The 20,403-nt window shown below is 40.1% G+C and overlaps 2 protein-coding genes across 2 annotated transcripts in view; both read right to left on the bottom strand.

Annotated features, from left to right (window-relative positions):
- Positions 1 to 10,932, bottom strand: part of tmx3b (thioredoxin related transmembrane protein 3b) — a 32,585-nt gene extending 21,653 nt beyond the window's left edge. The window contains exons 1-9 of the mRNA XM_077509073.1: positions 10,804 to 10,932; positions 10,478 to 10,532; positions 10,231 to 10,270; positions 7,855 to 7,978; positions 7,731 to 7,776; positions 5,287 to 5,367; positions 4,771 to 4,870; positions 4,628 to 4,705; positions 4,287 to 4,353 (exon numbers count right to left, since the gene is read on the bottom strand). Of these exons, the coding sequence (XP_077365199.1) occupies positions 4,287 to 4,353; positions 4,628 to 4,705; positions 4,771 to 4,870; positions 5,287 to 5,367; positions 7,731 to 7,776; positions 7,855 to 7,978; positions 10,231 to 10,270; positions 10,478 to 10,532; positions 10,804 to 10,837 (625 nt within the window). The 5' untranslated portion in view covers positions 10,838 to 10,932. The remainder of the gene's footprint in view (positions 1 to 4,286; positions 4,354 to 4,627; positions 4,706 to 4,770; positions 4,871 to 5,286; positions 5,368 to 7,730; positions 7,777 to 7,854; positions 7,979 to 10,230; positions 10,271 to 10,477; positions 10,533 to 10,803) is intronic.
- Positions 10,933 to 11,288: 356 nt separating this feature from the next.
- pxdc1b (PX domain containing 1b) lies at positions 11,289 to 19,071 on the bottom strand. The gene is made up of 5 exons (XM_077508988.1): positions 18,565 to 19,071; positions 14,615 to 14,706; positions 14,423 to 14,540; positions 14,242 to 14,353; positions 11,289 to 13,100 (listed from the first exon to the last, which is right to left on the bottom strand). Exons 1-5 carry the CDS (start codon positions 18,818 to 18,820, stop codon positions 12,977 to 12,979), a joined length of 702 nt encoding a protein of 233 aa, XP_077365114.1. The 5' UTR covers positions 18,821 to 19,071; the 3' UTR covers positions 11,289 to 12,976.
- Positions 19,072 to 20,403: the final 1,332 nt, after the last annotated feature.

The raw sequence follows: 20,403 nt of genomic DNA, 5'->3' as shown, positions 1-20,403 counted from the left end.
ATTGGGAGTAACATGATCAGAGTCTTATGTCATTATCTGCACTTTTCACTTCCTGCCAGTGTCCAAATCCTCTTGTCCATGTACTAAATGTCATTTTTAATCTTGCAATCAATGTAGTGTTAGACACTATTGTTGCCTGGACTCTAGCGCTCAAGTTTCAGCTGAAAACGCACGAAAGGGAGACGTTGATTTTAACACAGAGGCACTGTGGAAAATAAGGAATGCGCAGCGAAAAAAAGGGTTTAGTGTGTGTCCGTAAATGGGTACGCGCCGCATGTTGCCACTCTCACATCTGTCGGCCACATGTGGCGCCGATCGTGCTCCCCTGGATACAAATAATAGGAGAACAACTGAAAAAGCGCTCATGGGACACTCATTATGCGCGTCAGAGGGCGACGGGGACCTCATTACGACACCTTAATAAGTTATCATAACCTCGTGGCCACCGTGAGAGTAATTACAAGATCGGCAATGACTTTGACACGCTTTTTAAGCAAGGCAAGGGAGGCTCACCAAAGGCCTAACGTGAACACGATGCTTGAAAAGCCTCATTTGTAACAAACGCAAGGTCATCATTGGCGTGGATATTAACGCCGATTTCGTGTGGGAAAGCTGCTGAGTCGACTCCAGCGCATTCTTTCCACAGATGTTCTGACTTTACAGGCAGACGCGCTTCCTTCCCCCCAGAGTGAGCTGAAGGCCCCGCTAAACGGCACCCCTCCCACCCCTTTTCCCACCTCCACCGCATCTGCTTCACCTTGAAACATTTGAGCCACTCTCAACCTGGGCGACGGCATTCTCGAACATCTCCATGCGGCCTGCCAGAGTTCATTCGGCAGGGATGAGGAATTTATTAAAAAAACAAACAAAAAAAACTAACACACACACACAGGCAAGATGAACCAATGTCAAGAGCACACGGGTGAAGAACTGGAAGCCCTGACATATTCAAGGAGGAAGGTTAATGGAACGCAAGACCCCGGAGACCGACTGCCACAGATCCAGACTCGGCAGAGGCTAAAAAGGAGTCAAACTGTCACATCTTGCGTAATAAATATTCAAAGATGTGAGAAGATTATTGTTAAGTTGTTGGTAAATATGTAATACTACAGCTTAATACAAACAATGTAATTTACTACTCTATTTCCTAACTAATATGCAACAATAATTTAAAACGTTAAAGTTAAGAATAAGATCTTCTGAATTTAGATTGATTTCTATTATTTAGATCAATATTTAACTGTTTCTCCAATAAAAAAAAAATATATATTTTAAATAAGACAAAATATTTTACAGACAAATCTTATTTAAAAAAAAAAAAAAAGAAAACAAAACAGACAAGACAAATGTTTTTAAAAAAATTCTAGTTAAAAAAAAAAAAGTCTTATCATGAAATGTATATAAAAAAAAAAAACATTCTAAAAGAACAAACATCTTCAAAAAAATAAAAAATAAAAAATTGCGTTTCATGTACTTTTTTTTAACACGGCTCTTAATATTACATCTTAATACAATCTGTAATTTACTACTTTATTTCCTGAACAAAAGGCAACAATAATTTAAAATATTAAAATTAACAATGAGATGGTTTGAATTTAGATTGATTTCTATTATTTAAATCAATATTTAACTTTCTATAATTAAAAAAAAAAAAAAAAAACATTTTAAAAAAGGACGAAATATTCTAGACAAAATAAATCTGTTTTAAAAAAAATTCTAGTAAAAAAAAAAAGGAAAGTAAGTCTGCCATGAAATATACATAAAGGAAAACCATTCTAAAAGAAACTTTTTTTTTTTTTTTTTAAAGAAGTATTTTTAAAGAAAATTGAGGGTGAAAAAAAACATGCTTGTTTTCTGTGAATTAAAACTTTTCTAACTCTGAACTGCGTTTCATGTACTTTTTTTAAAAAATATTCTGTGGTGGGTGTATTTGCTACAGCAGATGGTAAAACACTGGATTTTTTTTTTTTGCAGCTCTTAATTTTACATGTTATAAATACTTTTGACCAATCGCAGCACTTTCAACGCCATCCTCATCATCTTGGCTGACTACGATCCGGTGTGTTATCTTCAGAGGTGCGGTGGTGTCTTGTCATCGCTGTCACGGCGCGTTAGGCGGCCCGTCGCTTAAGTGCCCGCCATAAATGTATGCAAACTAATTCCGCCTCACAGCTGGCTGCATTTTGTACGCTCCCATAGGAGGAGCGGCACAGTCAAACAGGAGAGAGATTAGCGGATAGACTTTAAGCCGAGCGATAACTAGGACGGCCTGACGGCGACGCGGCCTCCTCCGCGCGTAGCATCCAGGCTGACCTTCCTGCTCATTACACCCTTCAGACGTGTCGTCGTCCGGCTGCTGATCAAACCCTGCCGAGCAACAGCTTCTGTAGCGTGAAGGATTGTGGTAAATTAAATATGCATGAGCCTTGGCGCTCTACTCTTATTTTAACAGCAGCCTTCAAGTGGGGGGGGGGGGGGGGGGGTGATGAGGCTTGTGATGTGCGCTAAAGCTGTGAAACCTAAACAACGAGGCGCCATGGATTTATTCGCGCAAAATGAGAGGACGGATTTAGACGGCGTGGCTTGGCACTTCATACTCACAAGAACGAGAGCAGTGCCTTGGATCCGAGAGGGGAGGAGGAGGAGGAAGCGATCTAGGTTGCGTTTTCTAGGAATTGTCAGCCGCAGTGTGGCGACAATGCAGTCGAAAAGAGAGGTTGCATGTGCGTGTGCTGTGTATAAGGAATAGAATGTTGGCAACTGTCAGGAATTTGTTCAGTTTAACCATCGTATCAACAATGCCTTTATAGTCACAATATAGAAGAGTAAAGCGTGGTCCCATGAATGTGCTGCCTCAACAGGCTGCGGTACAAATCTAAAACGGCCCCTTTTACGCAGAAAAGGGGTATGTGGCAATAGGGTTAAGAGTAATATCTGCTGCAACCTATAGTACCCCTTGATTCTTGCACAACTGCATGCCTAAACCTTTATAGTTACTTTTCGGTTCAGTCTCCATAAAGACCCGCTTGGACGCGTTTGCTGTGAAAGAAGACGCCTTGTAGTCACTAGACCTTGAAAAGCTTATAAGTACATAACTGCTTGTCAGCAAGTAGAGTGGACGAGGATGCAACCAACTCTGGCTCCAGTCTGCTGCCTTGACGGGCTACAGGAGGAATCTAAAACTAACACAGATAGAGTGTATGTTGTGTCAAATACCATTGCATGCCACAGGATAATAACCAAAACGGCCCTCCAGGCCTGAAGAGGTCCACCACACACGAGAATACAACTTCCCATTGAGCACATTCAGCATGACCCTCCAACCTGCAGAGGGAGAGCACGCACAAACGCAGCTTGTGGAGCCTAGAACCTCAGGAAGTCCATAAGAAGGACCATAATCACCTGCGCACCCCTGGAAAGCACATGGCATGAAATGTTTGCAAGGAGCCCACTCACCTAACCTGGCAATAGCCAGATGGATATGCTTCGTAATATCCACCTGGTACCTCTCCACCATAAATTTTGTCGGGAAAGGCAGGAATTTCTGTACAATAATTTGAGCTAATTGGACGATGCGATATTGTACACGTTTGTTTTAACCAATCACGGCCACGGGTGAAAATTTCGTGTTCGTTCTTGTCGAAGGGGGGGAAAGCATGGACATCTTACCAGCAACAAATGCACGAAGCGGCTCTCGTTGTTCAACATTCAACAAAGAAACGTGTCTTGTCTTGACTAATTTGGTCCTCAAGCTGGTTGTCATCGAGTGTGATGGACATCCCAGAACTAAAAACCTGCAGGATGAGTCGCGTTGTTATTGTTGTGAGGCTCGGCTGTGATGAGCCTGATTGTGGATAGAGAATCCAAACGGAGGCGGAGATGGACATTGGCAATGACACAGTAAAATCCCGCCTGGCAACGATGACACAAAGTGGCCCCGGACTACAAGTGAGCATTAAAGCAATGTGGTGAAATGACACTGTTGCGGTTTGGCGCTTCAGAAACCGGGCACCGGGAAAGTTGAAATCTTAATTCCCCGACCTCGCCCGCGTCACATATAATTTATGGCTCGGCAGCGCGGACGCTACAAGCGCTGCGGTCTCTCACGCCCACGCTGGCCTGCTATGCGGGTGCGCCCAGCGGAGAAAACCGCTGTGACATGGCTGGGTGCCTCGCCGCACGGTGGCGAAACATGAAAGAGGAGCGCGGTTCAAGGACAGGAGGTGGGGTGGGAGGTGAGGGCTCGACAGCACAGCCGACGACACCGTTCGGGGATCAGCACTCACCGTCGTAGGTGAAGTACGCGCCATCTTTGAACACAATAACTGCTGGTAGCTCAGGCAAGGTTACAGACTGAAAACACAAAAAATGTCTCCTTTAAAAGTGAGTTTACACGCAGAGAATGTTAAACAGGATAGCAACGGTGAGGAATGTTTTGAAAAAGTGACAAATAACCACGCGAAGCACATTTCACTGATTTCGAGCTTCACTGGACAGGATGATGAATTTGCACATCACGCGGATGATGAAATGTCACTTAAAAGCATGCCCACATATTTACTATCAATGCAAATGTGAAAAGCTTGAGTGACATAATGGTTAAAACCATCTTTTGATCATTTGTTACCTCTGGCAGGACGTCCTCCGAGGTAGAGAAGAAATAAGTAAAGACTATGAGCTCGGTGGCCACGTCGTTATACTTCTCCTGCCAAAACAACGCAATAAAACGTTATTTTTACATTTTAATACATTTAGGTGACACAGACTTACTTTGAGTGGCGACTCGCCACCGACATACACGAACAGGACGTCGTGGCGCTTCATCATATGCTCGAACATCTGCCTGCTAGGAAGGGCTCGAACAGCCGGCCTGCAGAGAGGTCATGGAGGTATTTGTGGTTTCAACGGGTGCCCACAACATTAGGTACACCAGATAATGAGACAAGAGCTGCATCAAAAAATGTTGCCAGAATTGTATCATTCTCAGTGCTCCATCTAATACTGCGGTTAACTGTTCATTCAGATCATAATTTGAAAATCAGAACTGTTATACAGGACACAGCAAGTGTTCCTAATGTTGTGGCCAGTAGGTAGATTTGCATTGTGAGGTTGTGGCGCCACCCAGTGGTAGTTTGCAAACCCTTTCAACAGATTCAACTTAAATTTTGAGTTGAAATCAGTGCAAATGTCAGCAAATACATCTGGTGAAGCTCAGTGTTCCCGTCTAAATGTGGGTAGTCATGACGGGATTTCATACAGCGCTTTCGGCAAGGAAAAAGCACTCACCCCGCCACCCGATTGGCAAATTCCACAATGTCATCTTTTGTCCTCGGACCTTTGTAATTGTAGGCCAGGTCACCCTTCAATCTGTAAGGACACAATTCCATCGTTTGGTCAAGAAAGCAGCAGGTATTGTGGATCAAGATGCATTAGGTTCCAACCAACAAATTTGTGAACATAATTTTGACCCATAAAGATTTGATCAAGTTTTTAGTTTGGTTTAGCAAGAACAACAAAATTCCAGAATTTCTCATAAAAGGGAAAATTTCACTGGTAGACAAATGCATTGATATTAAAATAATAAAATACTATCATAAGAAAATGGTCTTTTAGCAAAAATATTAGAATACTGGATCTTTATATTCACAGGACCTTCACACCTCTGTAAAATGAGTTAAAATACTTTTTATAAAATAATCAAAATTATTTGCACCCAAGACTAAGACTTTTTTTTTTTTTTTAACATGACTGGATCTTGTTTTTCTATCCTCACTGAGAAAAATGTCTAATTAGGTAATTATATTGGTAACTTTTCAATTTAATTTCCTTAGTATTGTGATTTCTCATTGTTATGCATATTTTAAAACCAGCATTTAACTGGAGCAGATGAGCTAAAAAGGAGTACGGTGGCGTGGAGTTTGTTTGGCTGTGGTTGCATCAGACCACAGGGCTTAATGCTCTCAGGGGTGTGGGGAAAAGGTTAAATCAGGTGGTTGGTGCGGGGGGGACAATATCTGTCCTCAGATGCATGTTTCATCACTGGTTTGCGCCGTGTGAACTGTACTTCCGCAAAGGAGCACGATGAAAGCTCTACTGTTATAACTTTACTAAACGCCTTTTACACATGAATTTACTATTTAATAATGAGCCAAGCTGAAAAAGCTAATTTCATGTGAACATTGTTGCTTGTCATTAAACGCATCTGAAGGTGTCGCAGTAATAGAATTTAGGGAACATGTTGTGAGTAAGGTTTGTCTTGATTATGCCTCAGGCACGCAGCAGCAGCAGCGCAGGGCGTTCCATCCTGAAGGACGCGTCTCTACAGACCCAACCACCAGGGGAAAAGACTCGAGAGGAACACAGAGCAAACTTTACAAAAAAAATTAAAATAAAATAAATAAATAAAAAATAAAAAAAATCACTCCAGGCGCAGGGAAATTTTAAAAGGAGAGCTCGGAGAGGTTTGGACTGAAATCGTAAATTACCAACCCAATTCTGGATATCATTAAATCATTCACTGAAGGGGACATTTATATACGTTGTGAAGTTCGGGAGGGGAACTTTAACCGGTTCTTTTATCTTTAGTGCTTGCAATAGCAACAACAACAACAACAACACTGCCTATTCTCAGGTGAACTTTTTACTCAATGCCAGAAAGATCGAATACACAGCTGTGGAGCCTTTACTGCTGGATGTGGAAGAAGGTAGGGCTGCACAATATATCGAAAAAAATATATCAATATCGCGATATTGGCCCTTGCAATATGCATATTGCAAAGACATGCAATAACTTTCATATGGCATGTGCATGTACCCCCCGCTTTCAACCAGCCTGAACTGTCACAAAGCGCTTTACAGAAAGACAAAAAAAACAAACATAACATAAAACATTAACACCAATTCAATAAAATCACAACAAATCAACATTCTTCCATCCCTACATACGCTTTGATGTTTGAAATTGTATGCTTTTATCTGAATTTGACCAGTCAAACGCTAACTAAAATGCGCATCGCCATCCAATAGATTAACATTATCAAGAGATAATTACAATTAATTAAGATTACATTGAAGTTGCTTGTTTTGCCACATGAAAAATGTTGTTTTCATTTGATAAAATGTAATTTCTTTAGGTACATGTTAAATATCGCAATATCATCGTGCAAGCCCTAGAAGAGCCCACTTCTACCTTTATATCGTCTTGCCCACCCCTCTTGAAATATATTATTTTGACATCAATAGGCCATTCTCAGTTTTATTTTGGTGAAAATATAGTCTACATGGAGGCTAGCAAGCATGGTTTCACAATGTGAGAGGAAGCTAAAGTACATGCAAACTCCAAATCAAGCCCAACGGATGTGCTATCTGGCCACTTGAACATGAGAAATTCCCAAAAGGTTTCGAGCTGGAGCCTCAATTCGACGTCTTGCTTTATCAAACAAAAACTAATCTGTGAGGGTTTGAGGATCAGCTACTAAATATGTAGCTAAAATGATTACAAATTTATCACACATCAGCTATGAAATGGGCTTTGTTTTTTCACCCTTTGACCTGATCTCATCTTGTACACCACTCAGAAAAAACGGTATTCCTGCTTCAAACCCTTTATGATAGATTTTTTGATCAGTTTCACAATCAATAAAAGGGATCATATTGACCATAAAACCGCTTTTCCCCCCCAATACATGATTCCAAATGAATAGCATTTTTCACTTGATTACCGCACTTACAGTTTTATCGTGGGGTAACCGCGAACGCCAAACTCTGAGGCCATTCCTACCAAAGGAAAGAACAAAAGTTTCTTTAATCAGGCGACGCTTACATTTAGTTTACTTCAAGGCAGCAGCAACTCACCCGAGTAAGCGGTGGCGTCCATCTTGCCGACACGGACCGGCGACCCGGAGAGCTTCAGCTCGGCACCCACGTCGTGCCATACCGGCTCCAGTTTTTTACAGTAGCCGCACCACGGCGCGTAAAACTGGAGATGTATTGACAAGGGTTACAACATGTTTTGGACCGCCATTAGCCAATGATGCTGCGATAGCTGGTATGGACAACAAAACCATGAAAAAGGAAATTATTTAGTATCATTTAACCCATTTAAGGGGCGCGCGTCGAGGGCCGAAGTCCTGCAGGTTTTGGAGGTTTCCCCTCTTCCAAGTAACACAAGCTGATTCCAATCAACAGGATCGTTATCAGGCTTATGCAGAGCTTGCTGATGAGTAGGGCTGGGAAAAAAACGTCGACTAGGTCGACTTTAAAAATAGGTCGACTGGGAAAATTTAAGTCGACGCTCCGCAACCATGTTTGCGCCGCCGCGGTCCATGTTTCACACGAACCTTTTATGCCTACGCGCGTATCGCCACATACTGTTGCCTACTCCTGTCCGTGCGATGGAGGACAAATTTATTTATTTAAAAAAAAAAAAAAAAGGGGGGGGGGGTAGACTCCTGTCACACCCCTCAAAAAAGAAAGAAGGTGTCCAGAGTTTGGGAACATTTTGAAAAAATTGAGGGGACAAATAAATGCAAATTATGTACACTAACAATGGCCTACCACAGCAGCACATCATCGATGTTGCAGCATGTAACATGGAAACATCCATACGCAACACTTGAAAAAAGCAGAGCAAGGCAAGTTTAGTTTTTATTAGTGTGATAATATTGCTATTTAGAACGCAACGCACTTCACTGTATTGCTGACCTGAACTTGCCGTTTGACTCTTAACTTAAGGCGCCGCTCGACGACGAATCACGAGTAGCAAATGCATCGCCAAGCTAACCGCCAAACCGGTCATTCTCAACAAGATATGCAGGCAGACATGCACACAATATCCTTCCTGCCGCTACGTGTAACGGCCGGGACAGTTACAAAAGTACACCTCGAAGAGAAGAGTATTCACGAATTTGGCAATCACTCCGTGTACGTGCCTGCGCGCGCGCGTGTGTGTGGGCGCGCCACACAGACTGTAATTGAGGACGAACAACTAGCGTAGACTGTCAAATCAATGTTATTGTCTGTCAATTAAAGAATAACGAGCGTAGTAGGTGGAAAAATATACACGATATCTCGAGTGGTGATATTGTCACTTGAGTCTGACCAAGCAATTTCACTAGACAACTCATTCTGAGTGGTGATATACAGTATTAGTGTACAGCACCACCTAGTGGCTGAAAGGCTGACATTTATGTGCTAATGTAAAACAGATTTAGTAGTAAATTGGTGGTCTTTGAGAATGAGATTGGGCTTCCTCAAAACACAGGAAAGGAAGTTAATGTTATAAACGCCGTAAAAATCAATATAGGGCTGATTAAGATTTAGATTATTATAAAATATATATATATATATATATATATATATATATATATATATATATATATATATATATATATATATATCCTGCACTTGGTTAAAAAAAAACAAAAACAAAAAACTGCTTAGCAAAATATAACCTGCACATGTCATGGATTCAAAAAAAAAAAAAAAAAGGAAATATAAGGAATAATGGGTATTTATGCATACGTTCAACATTTGCAGCCTCTAAACAAAAAAATAAAATAAAAATAATAAGTCGTTTAGTCGTCAAATATATGAGAAGTCGAGTCGATTTTTAAAAAAGTTGTTAGTGACAGCCCTACTGATGAGCTGATCATATATAAACTGTGTTGGAGAAGGGAAACACGCAAAAACTGCAGGACTCCGGCCCCCAAGGACTGAAATTTCCCAGCCCTGATTTAACCAGTTTTAGCAGTGTGAAGGACATGCTAAAATCCAATGAAAAAAAAATGCTATAAAATGAAGGGAAAACATTTTTAAAGAGATGTTTGGCCATTCAAAGGACCCAGTAATAGCTTTTATCCCTTTAAGTCTTACAGTATACACATATACTTCTGACAAAGGGTATCAAAAGTAAGTCATGCCAATTCCCCAATGCCATAGGAGTGTTTTTTGGATCGCTTCATCCCAAACGTGGCACTACTGCTCGTAGTTGTGTCCATCAGCTCTGCAGACCCAAAAGAGACTGACTGCAACATAAGCCCCCCTGGCTTTGCCCTCCATGCATGGCTTGTCATTGGCGTGATCACAAACACAATGTAACCCTCCATTAGGCCCCGCCAGCCATTTCCACCACGCACGCCTCTACTTCCGTCAAGGATGAACCCGGTGGCATCCGGCCTGGCATGGAGTTGGTTGTGCATGTTACGTTTGGGCGTGTGTGTTGAAACTTACATCAACCAGCCAGATGTCAGTCATTCTGGTCTCTTTAAATCTGACAAACAATAAAACAAACACTTTGATATTATCAAAGGATGACCCTAATTACACATGAAATCAATTTAACTTTATACTTGGAAGTTAGAATTTATTTTATTGAAAATGTACTATATTAAAAAAAAAATGAATAAGTGTTTTTAATGACATTTAAACATGTTTAACACAAACAAAAATCTCCCATAAGATTTATAATTTCACTTACGTGTCGTCGAGATCCTCCACAAAGGCAAGCACTTCCAAATGCATAAAGGCAATAACTGCAGTGAGGAATAACAGATACAAAATCATGTAACGTTTTTTTTGTATGCGAGCATTAGAAAATTAAACAGCAGCTCCTCCCATCCTGGTGGTAAACCTCCTTGAAAACAGGAAAGCATCACTACCAGGCTAAAGAAGCTAGCATCACCGTCGGCATAATTTCGTGCTGCACGTTCAACAGGGGCTGCTTTTCGGTCGAGAGCAAGACAGCGGTTGCGGTCACACACGCGAAGGGTTTTAAAGGAAAAGAAGTTAAAAGAGCGAGCGTACCTCCGTAAAACAGCGAAGCTTTCACTCCTGCCATCGCTTTGATTGGAAACAGCCGGAAATACAGCGGCTAAATGGAGCCGTTCTACGCATGCGCGGGCTCGACACACAAGACTTTTTTTTTTTTTTTTTTTAATTATGACGCTGCTCCGCGCTTGCGCGTGGCATCATTTTTTTTAAAGCTTATTTTTATTGTGACGTCGCACTTCCCAATTTACATCCAATTCTTAAAAAAAAAAATAATAATCATTTTCGTGAAATTAATATTATTGCGTTGAATAAAATAACAGTGAAAGCTATTTACATTCGTCTTAAAATGATTAAATGAAATATACACATCTGATAAATGGTGGTGTGGTTGTATTTTACAGCTTGAATTTGCCATAAATGAAAAAAAAATATCTTGAAATAATAATAATAAAATAAAAAAATACCCGACCTCTCCAAGGCAAGACCACAAGATGGCGGTGGAAGAACATAAGTACGTATTGCTTGCTACAAGTCATTTTATTAAAAACATTTTAACATTTTAAACTTTTAACAAGCTGCTAAATATGCTTGAAATATATATTTTAATACTGTCAGAACATTTAACAGAAAATTCACAACTTTAACATTCCTGTCATTGTAGTCCTCATTAAAATGATCCTGGTTATTCACATTAAGAAAATAAAATGTTATAATAATTAAAGCTGTTGTATTATTTCAAAATTATCATCCATGTTTGTCTTCACTGACTTGATTTTGCCACCCAGTTTTTCATACAATATGTAGCATGATATGGATGCTCTTAACTTTTTAATAATGTGTTTCTTAAAGGTAGAGCTAGAACACTAAAACTGCTCAGCGAGAAGAACGAGTTGTACTTTCTCACTGGCTGAATGGCGATCATGACTGTGTTACTAAACAGAAACATGCTGAGGCCTCGTGTGCCAACTTTGTGAGGCTTGAATGCCTCGGTATTTGCAGGGGGGCACAATACTGGACGTGAGCTGTCGTTAGTCCACATGTGGTGTCTCCTGCTTTTGTGATTCAAGTGACAAAAGTGGATTCAATCACACAAAAACACACACACAAAAGTTTACTAGTTTCCATTTTGTCCGCAATCATAGCTCATTGAAGGCACTAAAGGGAAGCAAAAGTGCAACCCTCTAATGGAAGGAGCCATACAATGTAAAAAAAATAAATTCTAATCAGCTGTTTGCTTAATTGTTTAAAGAGAGGCCATTTTGAGTCAGCTTGTCGCCTCCCCCTGCAGTGGACTCCCACGTTCAGACCCTCACTCAGTAAACTCACTGACCTCACACGGCCTGTTGTCTTTTCTGATGATTCAGAGCATTACATGACCCCAACACTCATTCTCTCCTCCTAAAATGGCAAACCAGGTGGAAACACAAACAGACTAAGTCATTTAGTGCAGTGGACTAGTGGTTAGCACATCTGCTTCACAGTTCCGCAGCGTGGGGTTCAAATCTGAGCTCTGGCCTTCCTTTCTGGAGTTGGCATATTCTCTCAGTGCTCGCCTGGGTTTTTTCCAGGTACTCTGGCTTCATGTTAGAGTAACCGAAGACTATAAACTGCCAATAGGTAAATGTGAGCATGAATGGTTGCTTGGCAACCAGCAGGGTGTGTGCCCCGCCTCTCGCCCAAAGTCAGCCAGCTTCAGCATTCCTGCAACCTTACCAAACAAGCATGATAGAAAATAGATGGGGATAAAAAACGATTCTTGGAAGAAGAATGCATATGTGCAAATTCAGCTGCATAACATGAAACGTTGACGGGACCCTGAAAGGTTCCAGGTGGCACACCAGGTTGTTTCAACACTTCCATGAGAAATAATCCATCGCCTTTAGCTGTCAAAGCCTCAACATCCATCACGCAAATCCTCTTTGAGCGCTTGCATAAGGCGCACCAAAATAGCACAATAAACAAAGATGGCAGAAAGAGCTTCCTAACGACTTATTGTAATCCCATGGGGACTCCAGAGGAGGTGTTAAACTGCTGACTTAGAACTTTGGCTGGCTGGATAGTGCGTGTCATTTTGCCCCGACGTTTCTCCAGGATGGATCGCTGGAAAAGTCCAACTGGTGCCATCTCACCGGTGGTTTATCCATCCTTCGATGGTTCGACAGTTCCTAGGAATAGCGTCGCATGTCCCGTCAAAGGGACAAGCTCCTCATTCCAGGATGTCGGTCTCAAACGGGACCAGGTGGTAGTAGGACAGGTTGGTGACGTACGCCTCCGTTTCCCCGTCGCACACGTCCGCCTGCACGGACAAGAACTCAAGTCCGTCGTCATACCTGGCGAAAGAAGCAAAAATTGCATTAGTGCAGTTATGCAAAATTGTGCAGACCACAACAAGAAAATGTGCTCCTCTCTTTGCTTCCCATGCACACCCAGGGAAGGAAGAGCTGCACCGGCAAACTTCCTGTTGAATTAAGGGGTGGAGAAGGAGGGTCTTGACTTTACGTTACAAGGAGCAGCCGCACTTCCAGTTCAGAAAATACTTGACATTCATGAGGGGGGGGGGAGTGATCATTGTTCATTTAGAAGTGTTTACCTTCGTGTGACAAAACTATGTGAAAAGACAATAACAAAAAGGAGATGGAGGGAGAGAAAGAGAGAGAGAGATAGTATTTAGATACATAAAAAGATATTGATTATTGATGTTGCACTGTACTCAAAAGTACACATTCAAGCCATACAGCAGTACACAAAAACTAAAAAAAAAAAAAAGGAAAGGAAAAATAGAACTCTATCACTTTGCATTTCATACAAAAGAAATAGAGTAACAACATAATTAAATAGAATGTAAAGAATTAAATAGTTTGTGCATCATGTCCCTGCTTGGCCACAGGGAGGCAGTATAATCCTATACTGTGCAGTCATACAGACGCAAATGAAGAAGAATAATATTTGTCCTTTTTTTTTGTTATTCCATTATTTGTGTTGCAATATTTGTTGCTTCTAAAATCGCAGCTTTTGATGCTAACATTAGCATGTCAATGCCGTTTCATATTGTATGGTGTAGAATTTTTCATAAAGCAAAGCTGTTTTTGATATGCAATTTGTAGTTCTGTTTATTTTGTGACAGTAAACTTCATCTGGGAGTGGCATAAAACAGCCTAAAGTTCAACTGCCATGTATGGTGGCATACAGCGCTTGTATCTCAAGTTTGCGCCAAGAACTCACTTGTAAAGCACCACTCTATTAATACGTATTTTCAATTCAATTATAGTTGATACATTATTTTGTTTGAGAATGTAGTTAGCAGTATTTTTTTGTTGCATTTCATAGTTAACTTCTTGTTTACACAAAAGAAAATTCATGATTCACATTTTTTACGTGTCTGTATCAAATGAGAAAACAACTTTAAAGTCAAGATAGCGCGCCCAAAATTCTATTGCATACCTGCTGTTAAAATAATTCACTTTCACTCACGTGTGCTCCACGGAGTCTGTGGAAGAGGGTCTCTCCTTCTCCTCTGGCAGCTTGTGATCAAACACGATGGTTTCGGTATTCGCCAGACAGAAGCCATTTGAGCGCATGATCTCTGGAAAGTACCAAATCGGGTGTGAATGCAAATCATATCCAAATCAAAGATGAAGCACGGGATAATTACCCGATATCTTGACCGGACTCTGGAAGCAGGGCTGGATTCTGTGCACCTTGTCGTTCCGCAGCACCTGGTCCAGCGGCGAGCGCTCGAAGAAAGTCAGCATCACTTCCGATCTGGAATACTACAGATTGAGAATGAGTGTAAAACTGGCGGAATGTTCCGTTGCAGCCTTTTATGCACCTGCAGTTGACTCACCTTGCACGGCATGTTGATGGCGTTCTTCAGCAGCCTTTCCACCTCGTTTAGCTTTTCCTCAATGTCGTTTGCTTCTTTGATTTTCACTAGGCCTGAAATGACAGAATGGAATACAATCAATTTTTTCTTTGTTGTTCTTGTTTTTTTTAATGAGTTTGATTTGGAAGAGCAACTAGATTTAAACAGACTGCCTTTGGAAAGCCCTAAAATTGATTTGCTTACAAAATCTTTACTGAGGTTTTCTGTTTCCAAAAATTGTAGTCCACGTTAAAATAGTACGCAAAATAGCATTATGTAATCAAGCCTGTGGGGACCTTTTACAACATATAAAGTTGGAAGTGGGGCGTGATGTCAGCACATTCGGCAAGACACGTGTGGGTGCCTCCTTAGTGGTCAGCAAAGAGTCATTTTAGGATGATGCAAACATTCCCGCTGTGTGGAAGCAGTGAGTAAGAGAGTCTCCAATAGCAACACTCTCATCAGTCTTGACAACAAAATTCGTGTTGTTGCTGCATAAACACCAACTGTGTTGCATGTTATCATTGCTAAATGATCTTTAAAGACTTTCTGGTTTCCTCCACTGACTTCCGCAGTCCACGAGCAATCGATTAAGAGAAGAGATTAAGTTTGTCTAATCATCTAGGTCGAGGAAGTGGTTTTCATTTTGTATCACAAGAATGATCTTGTGAGAGCAGCAGTTGCCTACTTCCTGGAAAAGAGTGCAGACCTCCACCAAGGCCAAACAATGTTAATTTGGATCATCAATGAATGGTACGCCCTCACAACAAAAACATCACCTTAATAACGGAGGTAAAAATAATGACTGGAATAGAACACAGTAGAAAGCAGACCTCCACCAAGGCCAAAAATGTTTTATTTACTTTGCAGGTGACTTCCTGGTTCATGGAGCTGGTGTCATCCATCATGCTAACAAACAAACCAAGTGGAGATCTCTGCCAAGGCCTAAATGTCAAAACTTCCTTGCAACAAAGTTAGTCATCCATTGGACAACAATCCAATGTAGTCTCTAATTGTCAGCTATCGTTTGTGTGGACCTGAAAAACACGTGTCAACATTTTGACTCTTTATCACGTCACCGCAAACCCTCTGCACTCTTCAACGAGCACTTTCTTGTACCTTCTGTACATAACAACCTTCCCGCTAATCCCTGTCCAAACATGTTGAATATTCATAGTTGCGGTCATATCGATCCGTGCTCGGTGGCGGGACCTGACCCTTCTGAGACTGCGGCGTACTTTTTTCAAACGCCTGTGACCAATCGCTTCCTGTCTGTGTGAGCACATGGAAGCTATGCAGTCGTCAGAGGCCGGGAGTGGGGGGGCTAAATATAGGAAATGCAGTCGTCACCACTCGCTCTTCATCATGACATCAGAGTGCGCTACGCCTTCCTTGTTGCCTGGACGCGGAACAGACACAGGGAAACAGAGACGATCCAGGACGAGGATTCACTTTTGAACAAGAGGAAAGATGACCAAAGACACCCCAGGACACTCTTCCCTCTTCTGTCAACAACTTGTCGGCTATTTCCGTGCAGGCAGCAGGAAGTAAAAAACATTCCAAGCGCAGCTGCAGGGATGTTTTTTTTACAAATATTTGTCTGCACTGCAGACACGGTTGCATTCAAATCGGCATTAAAAGCAGTGGTGGGGTTGATCCAAGTACAAACACTTTGTTACGATACATAAGTAGCATTTTAAAATAGCCTTGTTGCTGTTATGACGGGAAAACAACATTAATAGAGAGTGGCAACATCAACTGCAGTTGAGATCTTCATCAATTGAAATCTTGGAGTCTTATCATGAGGAAAAAAAGAGACAGTAAAAGGTTCCCCAGCCTTATTTGACTTAACCCATCGATTAATTGAGTATTCCAATACAAAATGATGTTGCATTATAAACGCAATATCATGTGCATATGAAGTACAGGACAGGTATTATTTTTGCACCCTCACATTCTACTGCAGTTTCTATGACTGCCTGTGTGGGGACAGATGTTATTGTGAGCTAATTTAGCATTATTTGTTAATCATCTTACAAGGTCTGCAAGGTCATGGGTACATGTTTTAATTAGCAAACAAGTCGAACCAACACTAGCTAGCGCTTGAAGAAAAATCACGAAAATTCTTTCAGAGACTTGGTACTTTTTAAAAAATATTATTTTTACATTCAGTACATGTGTTAAATGAGTACTTGTAGTTTTAGTTGTTGTTTGTTTTAAACACTTATACTTGTGGACGCGAATAAGTTGTGTGACTTGTTAGCGTAACACACACTACTAGAACATTAATAGCCACTGACCTTTGACCTATGTCTATAAACCCAAGATAATGTTACCCCCCCGAGTCATTAAACAGACTTAAATCGCAGCATCTTTTGTGTATGTTTGACACCAAAACCTTGCATCACATGTTCATCCACTGCCACCGACTGCAACTAAAGTCAGTTTGTGGGTATTTCCCAGTGATAAGTAAACGTTTGCAGGAAACTGATCGTATTGCTTTCTGGTCCTAAAAAAAATTGATAATAAGCGTTAGACTCTGCTCTCATGCAGGCCTCAGGCGGTTGATGTGACATCCAAAAGTGGACTTTGTTCATTATTGACCCGTCCAAACATGACAAAGTGATTGAAAAAACACGAAGTCTCTGTCTGTTTTATTGTGGTTGTTGTTGTTTTTTTTTGTTTTTTTTGTTTGTTTGTTTTTTTTTTTTTTTTGGGGGGGGGGGGGGGGGGGTTGGACACAATAGTCAAATTACACTTTTTTGTTTTATTGTCATTTTTAAATGTGACTGACACGGGTGATTGTTTGTTTCCTTTTATAGACACACATCATTAAGCGGTAAATTAAGATTATGACACTAAACGCAGGGGTGGAAAATGTGTATGAAGCACTTTTAAATTGTATATCTTACTACATCTGATTTTGATTAATTTGCAACCTATATAGTTCGATGTTTTTTTTGTGTTACGTTTGCCAAAATCTTAATGAAAGCATGTTGAGTGCGAAATGTGCCTTCTGACGTTTAAAGAGGAAATAAAATGACTAAAAGAGAAGTCGACTGATGTACCCATATAGGAACTTGTTCCTTTGTTAAAAAAAAAAAAAAAGGATGTAAATATTTTATATATATATATATATATATATATATATATATATATATATATATATATATATATATATATATATATATATATATATATATATATATATTTTATAAAAGAAAAATGTATGTTTAAATGTTTTTTGTGCAAATGGTCACTGAAAAAAATACTCAAGATAAGTAATTAAGTTAAAAATACAATTTTACAGAAGTCATCTACTGTACCATGTCGGAACTTGTTTTTTGGTCAAAAATCTAATGTTTATTTCCTTTTCTCCTTTCTTTTTTTTTTTTTTTTAATTTTGTGCATTTTTGTTTTATCTAGAACTATGAAATATTGTAATTTTTAATGATTGAAAAACAGTTTGACAAATAAAAATATGAATATAGCCCATTTTAAATTGAATAATATTTTCAAACGTCTATTTTTTTTTTAAATTGTTTAATACAATTTACTTTTTTTGTTTTGACATTTAAAAGAAAATGTGTTATATATATATATATATATATATATATATATATATATATATATATATATATATATATATATATATCATGTAATGCATAGCCTCTACACTGCATTTTTGTCCACTTTCCATGACATTCAATCTTTTTTCAGGGAGAAAATAACAAGAACAAAGAGGGGTTTTTTTACACACTTTACCCATTGTGGCTTAAACATGAGTCAACTCAAGTTATAAACCTATTTTAGTGAAAAGAATGAAAACTATTTGGGGAAACTAAAGGAGCCAAGGAGTCACCCGCTCACAACCCCAAAAATCCCTGGATACAAAAGCCGAACGGTTATCCGCGAGCCTCTCTACAACCGACCTTCGGTGAGGGGCGAGGCGGTCAGATCTCCTCTGTCCTCGGGGAACGAGTCGTTGAGGCGCCGGAAGAGTCGTCCGAGGTCCGAGTAGCTGCGGTGCAAGTAGAGCACGTTCCTGTCCGACCACTCGGTGCGAATCTCGAAGAAGTCCTCCTCGTCGCCCCGCGGGCTGATGAGCAGCCTTCGGACCCCGTTCACCCAGCAGTCCCGCACGAACATGTTGACCAGCGACGTGCCCTCGAACACGGCCGAAGCCATGTCGCTCAGTCCGGCATGCCGAGCAGCAGCAGCGGCAAGTGAGGACAACTTTTTTGGCCGGACGGTTTTTTGTTGTTGTTTTTTTTGGTCGTAGTTTGAAGCTGGCGATGTGGCCCAGCTCGGCCCCAGCAGATGAAGCCAGACGTGGCGTGATTGAGGAGGGAGTGAAACGAGTGTATGACTATGGAAGTCATTGCAAGTCACAGATAACGCCCATTTTGGGGAAGAAAAAAAAAGAAAAACACTCACAATTGTTGCTTCTTCTCGGTCATGTTAAATTGGCATAAGTTAAAAGTTTTATGAATCAGTAAAAAAAAAAAAAAAGAAATTTAAACAAAACAAAAAATCCACAGAAAATCGACACATCTTATACATAATTTAGTCACTATATAGTAAAATGATTGCATTTTTTCTCCTAGTTTAAGGTCATTTTCTTCGCTATAGCTCCCCCATTTCTTGCTAGACAACAGCTCATTATTATGCAAAGAATGCTAGGGGGCCAGCAAAAGACCATCTTCTCATTTATAAACAAAGGAGGGTGCTTTTAGATAGCATTTAGTCCAAATACTGACTTAACATTTTCCAAGCAGCAAGAAAGCAAATTATATGTATGATGCCCTGACTGCAATCCACACTACAGTAATTAAATGTAAGGTTATTTACTTTAAATGGCACGTTTCTCGGACAATGGTAGCACATTAGAACCACTAAGAGGAAAAAAATCGAAACAAATGCAGAACACAGGAGTAGAATTTCAATGTTCAAGCTTTTTCAGAATGCTAAACTACGTTTTTATGCAGCCATCTGCAAAACAAAACTGCTTTATCACGTGAAATGATACAATGTGAATATGGAATGCATGCAAAATAGTACATGTATTTTGTTTGTTAGAAGAAATTTTGCTGGAGTGTAAGCCACAAAATTATTTGTTATTTGTTATTTGTTATTATTTATGTTATTGCAAAGTCTGTCATAGAACAGCTAATAAAACAATTCGGGCCTTTTGTAAGTACCTCATTAATAATAATAATAATAATAATAATAATAATAACAATAATAATAATAATAATAATAATAATAATAAAGTTCAGCTGTTCTAATAGGCTTTTCCTGAGATTTTTGTTGTCATATCCTACAGTGCATCCACAGACAGCTTCCTGACATTCTTCCAAAATTGATGAGAAAAAAAAGGTTACTAGAACATCTGAACTTTAGACAGGGTTGAATACAGGCACTTTAAATGGTAGCTGGTGTGTGATTACTTCCATTTAACCATTTAACAGGAATTTGAATGAGCTTGTTAAATTCAGAAGACAGTCACATCCAAGTTGTAGGAATGTGTGCACATTTGTACAAGTTGTTTATTATAATTCCCCTCTTTTTTAATTGTTTTGTAGGTCATAGGTCATATAAATGATAGATTATTTTTTAACATGATCTTCAATAGTTTGATCTGACATAACCTGCGCATTCGAACAGGGGTGTGTAGACTTTTTTTAAGATCCACCAGATGATTCGAGGATATGATTTGTGACCATAGCAGCCATGGTGTTCCCATGCGTGCTCGCCTCTGCATAATAACG

The sequence above is a fragment of the Festucalex cinctus genome, chromosome 20 (assembly GCF_051991245.1).
Source record: "Festucalex cinctus isolate MCC-2025b chromosome 20, RoL_Fcin_1.0, whole genome shotgun sequence".
In the NCBI taxonomy this organism is placed as follows: domain Eukaryota; kingdom Metazoa; phylum Chordata; class Actinopteri; order Syngnathiformes; family Syngnathidae; genus Festucalex; species Festucalex cinctus.
This window is presented reverse-complemented; position numbering and strand designations above follow the sequence as displayed.